General features: G+C 37.7%; 1 protein-coding gene across 1 annotated transcript in view; it reads left to right on the top strand.

The window, feature by feature from the left end:
• ATP8B4 (ATPase phospholipid transporting 8B4 (putative)) overlaps positions 1 to 7,885 on the top strand; it is a 240,815-nt gene that overhangs the window by 60,108 nt on the left and 172,822 nt on the right. The window contains exon 4 of the mRNA XM_023509982.1: positions 6,899 to 7,012. Within this exon, the coding sequence (XP_023365750.1) occupies positions 6,899 to 7,012 (114 nt within the window). The remainder of the gene's footprint in view (positions 1 to 6,898; positions 7,013 to 7,885) is intronic.

Genomic DNA, 7,885 nt, shown 5'->3' with positions numbered 1-7,885 from the left:
AGCATTGATCACCTTCTTAAATTGTGTCTCAGTCTAAAATTTTGTTGTCTACTTCTTTCTTCTCTCTTCATAACTAAAATGTAAACTTGCTCTATGAGGATAGGGTCTTTGCTCCTCAGGTAAATAAAATAGTACCAGACACAAAGGAGGCCCTTGACAAAGAGTAGTTGAATGAATGGACGAATTTGGGAAAGAATGTGGCCTCTGCTTTTTCCCTCCTCTTAACTGTTTTTTGCTTATGGCAGGGATCCCAGGCTCAGGAGAATGTTAAGATGCTACTGCTGCTGGTGGTGATGATGATGAGGAGGATTGTAGTCAATATTTATTGCCAGTTCTCTGTAAAGTTTCTATTGTGGTTGACCTTTTCTCAGCTGTGGTCATCATCCATCATCCGAGCCTCTGAATGCTGTGGGCTCTGTAATAGGCTGAATAGTATTCCATAGTATACATATACCACAGTTCATTAATCCATTCATGTGTTGAAAGGGCAGTTGGGTTTTTTCCACATCTTTGTAATTGTGAATTGGCTGCTATAACCATTTGAGTGCAAATGTCTTTATGGTAAAATGAATTTTTTTACTTTTGGGAAGATACCTAGTAATGGGACTACAGGATCAAATGAAAGGTCTACTTTTAGATCTTTGAGGACTCTCTGCACTTCCTTCCATAAAGGCTGAACTAATTTGCAGTCCCACCAACAGTGTGTGAGTGTTCCCTCTGCACTCACACCAGCATCTGTTGCTTTGGGACCTTGTAATGTGGGCCATTCTCACTGGAGTTAGATTATATTTAATGGTTGTTTTGATTTGCACTTCTCTGATAATTAGAGATGATGAGAAGTTTTTCTCATGAACTGGAACCAGACAAAGATGCCCATTATTGCCATTTCTCTTCAGCATAGAGTAATAGCATATCCTTCAATGCAATCAGGTAAGAGAAGGATATCAGGGGTATCCAAATGGGGACAGAGGAAGTCACACTATCACTCTTTGCTGATATGATCATATACTAAGAAAATCCCAAGGACTCAACCATGAGACTCCTGGAAGTGATCAAGAAATACAGCAATGTCTCAAGATATAAAATCAATGTCCACAAATCAGTAGCCTTCATATACACCAGCAGCAGGCAAGCTGAAAATCAAACCAAAGATATATTATCCTCGCAGTAGTAGCAAAGAAAATGAAATATTTTGGAATATACTTAAGAAAGATGTGAAGGATCTGTACAGAGAGAACTATGAAATGCTGAGAGAAGAAATAGTACAGGATGATAACAGATGGAAGAACATAGCATGCTCATGGCTGGGAGGAATCAATATTGTTAAAATGTCTATACTATCCAGAATAATACATAAATTTAATGCAATCTCCATTAAAATTCCAATGTCATGCTTTGAATATCTTGAAAAAACAGTTCTACATTTTTTATGGAACCAGGAAAAAACCCCAAATAGCCAACACAATTCTGTGAAATAAGAACAAATCTGGAGGCCTTCAGACTTCAGGTTATACTCTAAGTCTCTCGTGATCGAAATAGCGTGGTACTAGTACATAAGAAATTCTGTGGGACAGGATGGAGGACCTAGAGATGAAAACAACCTCATATCACCATATGATCTTTGATAAAGCAAACAAAAGCATACACTGGGGAAAGGACTTAGTGTTTAATATATAGTGCTGGGAGAACTGGTTAGCCACATATAAAAGACTGGATCTAGACTCACATCTTATAACACTTACAAAAATTAACTCATGCTGAATAAAAGATTTAAATCTAAGACACAAAACTATAAAAACTCTAAAAGAAAATGTGGGAAAACGCTTACTGATGTCAGCCCTGGGAAAGAATTTATGAAGAAGACCAACCTCAAAGGCAATCACAGTAACAGAAAATAAATAAATGGGACCTTATCAAGTTAAAAAGTTTCTGCACAGCTAAGGACACAAACAACAAAGCAAAGAGACAACCTTCAGAGTAGGAGAAGATATTTCATGCTACAAATCTGACAAAGGGCTAAAAATCAGAATCTGCAAAGAACTCAAGCAAATCAAGAACAACAAAAAGAACAAACAACCCCATTAAAAACTGGGCAAGAGACATGCACAGAATCTTTTCTCATAAGGATGAATGTCCAACAAATACATGAAAAGAATGCTTACCTGGTGTTTGGTTGGTTAGAAATAAAAGAAAAAACAACTCCAGTTGACCTAGACAATAAAAGAAATGAACAAATTATACGATTGAAAAGTTCAGCAACAGGGCTCGTTTCAGAAGAAGCTTCTGAAACGTTTCTTTCTCTGCATTTCTAGTCTAGTTGAATGGTCTAGTTTCTTTCTCTGCATTTCATGGCCCTGCATATTCATTGTAGAGTTTAATCTTGGCAGCCTCCACACTCCTGACCCCCAAATGCTGTTAATGACCCCCAGGGCTACTTGTTTCCAGGTCAAAGTACAATAGGAAAGAGAAAGCCTATATATTGCAGGAATTAAGTTATGTGCCAATCTCTGAACTCAAAATTATGATTAGGAGGATGGGCCATCCAGTTGGTTCAGATTAATTTGGGTCCAACCCTGGAGTTATGGATGGGAGTTAAATTCATCCAGATCACGGAATTGAGACATTTAGAACACTGTCAGCTCACAGGGAGAGGAAAATAGCCAAATGCCTATTATACCTGGTATTAACAGGACTGGATTTGGAGCACTGAGGTTGGTTTTGATATCTTTTGTAGCTAACATACATTCTAAGAGTGTAAGATGCTGTCAGAATTTTAGATGAGTTTCTATTTCTGGTTGTGGTGGCCAATAATGCTGTCCACTGGCACTTCTAGCTTTCTATCTTTTGAACACACGTTGACTCCTTTGGCCAGTGAGTTGTGAGCATTTGCATTGAAGCATTAACATATGGGCATAAGGCTCTTCAGGGCTTTCTCTTTCCCTCTGGTATTGCACCTGGAAGCATTTGAGCTGGTGGCAGGTTCATGAATAACTGTGATGAGCAGATTCATGTTGGACAAATAGCATGAGCAAGAAATGAATTCTTACTGTGTTAAGCTGTGACGATTGTGGAGTTGTTTGTTACTGTGGCATAGCCAATTTATCCTAGCTAGTACATTGTATTTATTAATCCACTTGGATTATTTGGGGATTACTCATAGAAATCCTATATTGGTGTAATTCTTTCACCTTAGGAAAAATGCTTTTATATCTATGTTCTTAACACTGTCATAGTATTGTAACCATGTTAGATATACTATTAGCTCCATTTTACCTGTGGAAAAATTGAGGCAAACTCTCCATGTGCTCTGTTTGCTAATTCAGAGAACAGAAGAGACATTCTGTTTCTTCAGAAAGCAGGGGAGACATTCACTTTTCAGTGACTCAGGGCCCTACAGTGGTGAGCGGAGTAGGCTGTAGAGCAGGGTGCTTGTTTTCAAACCTTGGCTCTATCACTACTTAGAATCTGGGGAAACTTGTGTATGCTACACAATCTCTCTGAACCTTTGACTTCTCTTTAAGGAATGGGCAAAATAGTACCTATTTCATCAGGATGTTGTGAGGATAAAATGAACTATAAAATGTAAAACTCTTAGAACAGTACATACAGTAAGAGCTTGATAAGTATCTATTATTGTTAATCTTGCATGTCATTCCTTCTGCCACCATTATGGTCCATGCTGCCCATTTTCTCTCACCTGGACTCATTCAAAGACTTCCTCATTGTTCTTTTCACATCTGTTCTGTGTCTTCTCCAATTTATTCTTTTTGTGTGTATGTATGTGTGCTTAGAATCTTTTAATAATTTTCTCAGTACATAAGAGACTAAGATCTTTAGTATGTATTCCAAGGAACTTCTCCCTCTAGTCCATCCATACTGACCTCTATAGTCTAGCCCCATAGTCTTCTGCATTGCCCAGTGTGTCATGTTCCGCATATCTCAGGGTATTTATATGAAAATATTTAAAGAAGCAATGCTTTGTTCTCATTCTGTCATTGCCTTCCAGGTGGAAGACTCTCTACTGGTGTGACAATTTTTTTTCACCCTTTACATCACTCTGCCCCATGGGCAACAGAGTCATTTACTTGAAGGTTCAGTCTTGGAGGAATAATGGGCCTCAGTTCAGCTCTGCCCTTCTCCCTCTTGGAAGTGAGGTGCCCACAGGGAAGAGGTGGTTTCTCACGCTTATGTAGGGACAGGCTCTCTCCCACTGCAGGGGCAGTCTGCCCTGGTCTGCCATTGCCTCTGCCTGTGTGCCTAAGTCCACCTCATCATGGGGCCAATTAACCAGCCCACCTAGCTAAGAAGAAGAAACTTCAACCAACACCACAGATGTTAAATGGTTGTCCAGGTGCTTCTTCTTCCTCTCCACCTCCCTTGTTGTTGTCCTCTCTTCCTTCTCAGCCTCCTCCTTCTCTTCCTTCTTCTTCTGGATTGGGATGCTTCTAGTGGAAACATGGTGGAAAACAGATCTGACAGGATAGTTGGTGATGAAGATCTTCTGTGCTGTATTATGGAATGAGCTCAATAAAAATTAGACTGGAAGCCCATAGGCTGGTTCAACGAAATGACTAATCATTAACATGTCGGATTTAAAATCTTAACAACATAGTCTTATATTCTTGGACAGGGCATTGGAAAGAGAAACATGTTTTCCTTTTGATTGAAAAACAAAAGAAAGTAGATTCTCCAGGAGGGGGAGCCCGTGTTCCTTGTTTCCAGTTAAAGCAGTGAGGATTTGCATCATCTGTGACTAAGTTACAACAGAGCCAGTAGAAAAAACACAATTGTTGCTTTAAGTCAAGCTAAGGAAATAGAAAATTGTCATAGTTTCTGTTTGGCATTATCACTTTATTCCACAAAATTGGCTCTTTACCTATATGAATCAGTTTAGTAGGAGAATGTCTTTATAATTCCTGCCATGGTTTTGACTGTTACAGATGTTCTATCTGTCCTTTTAGTACGATGCCAATTTAACCCTTAGTTTAGCTTTAACTTAGAAGGAAAATAAAAAACAGAATTAGGAATATGTGATCCTTTTGGTTAACTGTTTTTTTTTTTTTTATCTTTAGCTTTCTTTTTCCCTATTATTTTCTCTAAGTCTCTCATTTAGAGAAACATATGTATCCTCTGCCTGCCTTCCCAGTCCAACTCTGGGGTAGTTAATATACTCTAAAATAGTTATCTTCAGCTCACAGTTCTCAGCATATTTCTGTGCATCAGACCCAGTAAAGTGGAAACACTTCTCTTGACACCTCTTCTGACTTTCCCACAACTTGCAGTACAGAGCTGGACACTTTGATTCCTGGTAAATGTTAACAATGGTGGCTTAACAGAGGGAACTCACTATATTTTCTTCAAATGGGAGCCGTGATTACTTACTAGAAGCCAGTGTAGCTTCACTTAAAACAAGTCACACCAAACTAATATCATTTACAAAATACTATTCTGGGCATGTTGATTCTGAATTCAGCAAGACCTGTCAACCTTGATTTCTCATGTTATCTTTGTGGATAATATAGAGTTAAGCCTCAGGGGAGTATAGTTAGATTTATAGATGTTTACATAAAACGTATTTAGTATTTTTTATATAATTCATGAAAATGGTGTTAATGTTAATCTTTAGAGAGTTCTCTAGTCGTTTTCTATAGTTCTGTTGTTTTAATTTAAAATTATTTTTGTCCTTAGCACTGTTCTTTTTAATGTATTTGTTTGCAGCTTTGAAAGGATTATATAAATTGCATGTGTGTGAAATTTTCTGATGACACAAAGCTGGGAGGAATATTTAATACTTAGATAGTATGCTTAAGATTAAATTTTTTTTTCATTAAACTGGTATAATAGGAAATATCTTATACATCAATATAGAAAAAAATCAACTGTAAATATTTAGAATGGGAAACTTGGTTTAATAGTGATTTATATAAAAATGATCTAATGATTTTAGTTCATCAAAATTCCGTATGAATACATAGAGAGCTATAGTTGCCAAAATGCTAATGAAATCTTTATGCATGCCAATAGTTCAGAACACAGAACATGTAAGTCTCTGCTGTATGTGAACTGGTTGTGCCAGATCTGAAATTTGTGTTTGGCTCTGGGCACCATGTTTTAAGAGAGATGCAGAGAAGTTGAGATAGATCCAAAAGAGGCTGGTCAGGAAAATGATTCATGAAGAATGGCTGAGGTGTTTGAGAATGCCTAGATCAGAGCAGAGAAGATCAGGGGAATCCTATGAGTGGTCCTCCAATATTTGAAGGTTATCACTGGGAAAGGCCTCACACTTGGTCTATGTGAGCCCAAGGATGAAATGTGGCATATGACAAGAAGTTATATAGAGCTAGATTTGGGTTTCTCATAAGAAAGACATTTCCAGCAATTTGCATTCTGAAGTGGGGACAGGCAATCTTGCCAGGCAATTCATTTCCCACCATAGGAGACCTGCAAAGATAGAAGGCTAGACACTGCTTGTTAGGGGTATCTAAAGGTGCCATGCTTTGGTAAGAGGGACCAGGCCATCACTGAAGTTTTCCCAATCTCATGGGCCCCAGCAAGAATTCAGTGCCTGCATACAGTAGGTGCAATAGGTAGTCAAGCAATATCTACCAAATTAACAGATGGATTAGAGTAAAAAATCTCAGAGGTGGACTTTGCATTTGATGTATTTTTTAGTCATGGATGATTTTATGTCACTGACCAACAATTTTACTTAGTATCAGAACTATGTCATCTTAGGAAAAATGAAGGCCTTGGGCCACATAGCACTTAAATTTCCTAGATAACCAGCTTATCTCTTTTGCTCTGGCACAACTCATGCTTAGTCTTGTAAGTTTAAGAGCTATTTCTGATAACAAGCAATGCCTTGTCCCACACTAAAGTGATGCTGTTTCTTTTTCAGGATAATCGTATCCACACATCCAAGTACAACATTCTCACCTTCTTGCCAATTAATTTATTTGAACAGTTCCAAAGAGTGGCAAATGCCTATTTCCTTTTCCTTCTGATTTTACAGGTAATGTTTAGGTTGTATTTTTTCATTATATGTGTTTATTAAAAATATTTATATAATTTGTAAAAGTAAGTTAATTTACTTAGCTAAATGTGCATGATTAGGTAAAACCATCCTTATCAGATTTTTAATGTTATTATTGCTGTTTCTCTTCACAAATGTGGGAGGACTAGGACATTCATCATTTTAAATGCTGAGGTCATTTTAAAATGTAGCCTTGCACTTTATTTGAACCAAACCAGAGCCTAATAATCACTGTTCATGGCCCACTCCTTTCTTTATCTCTCTCTCATGTAAACAGTGTGGGAATTGCCAGAGCTGAGGCAGAGACAGAGCTGATTAAGACTGAGTAGGTTGTGGAACTTGGCAAATTTCAATTCCATCTAAGAGCAATGACACATTTTATGTATATATAAAATAAATGATGTGTGCTTTGTGTTATTTCACTGTAGGGTGACTCTTTTTGCAGTTTTGAGTGGTGAATTGGTAGTTAATAACCTTTCTTTTTTCTTTCATCTGAACCAAAATTCGGGCTTAAATGAAATTTTGGCTTTTATGGATATTTTAGGAAAGAAAAAGCATCAATCAAGGAAGACACATACATACCATACAATCACATAAGCAATTTATTTGAGCCAGTTAGTATTTATTTTAGAGTAATTTAATCAGATCAAGCTGGTAGGTTCATAATATGCAAGACTCTGTGTTAAGTATAGGAGGTAAGCTGATGGATTGGTTGTGTGCAGACTAGATTAAGAACTCTGAGTATTATTATTATTTTTTTGAGACAGAGCCTCAAGCTGTACCCCTGGGTAGAGTGCCGTGGCATTACAGCTTACAGCAACCTCCAACTCCTGGGCTCAAGCGAGTCTCCTG

This window comes from Otolemur garnettii, unplaced genomic scaffold (genome assembly GCF_000181295.1).
Source record: "Otolemur garnettii isolate 467f Iridium unplaced genomic scaffold, OtoGar3 scaffold00011, whole genome shotgun sequence".
In the NCBI taxonomy this organism is placed as follows: domain Eukaryota; kingdom Metazoa; phylum Chordata; class Mammalia; order Primates; family Galagidae; genus Otolemur; species Otolemur garnettii.
Note: the sequence above shows the minus strand (reverse complement) of the source record. Positions and strands in the feature narration are given on the sequence as shown.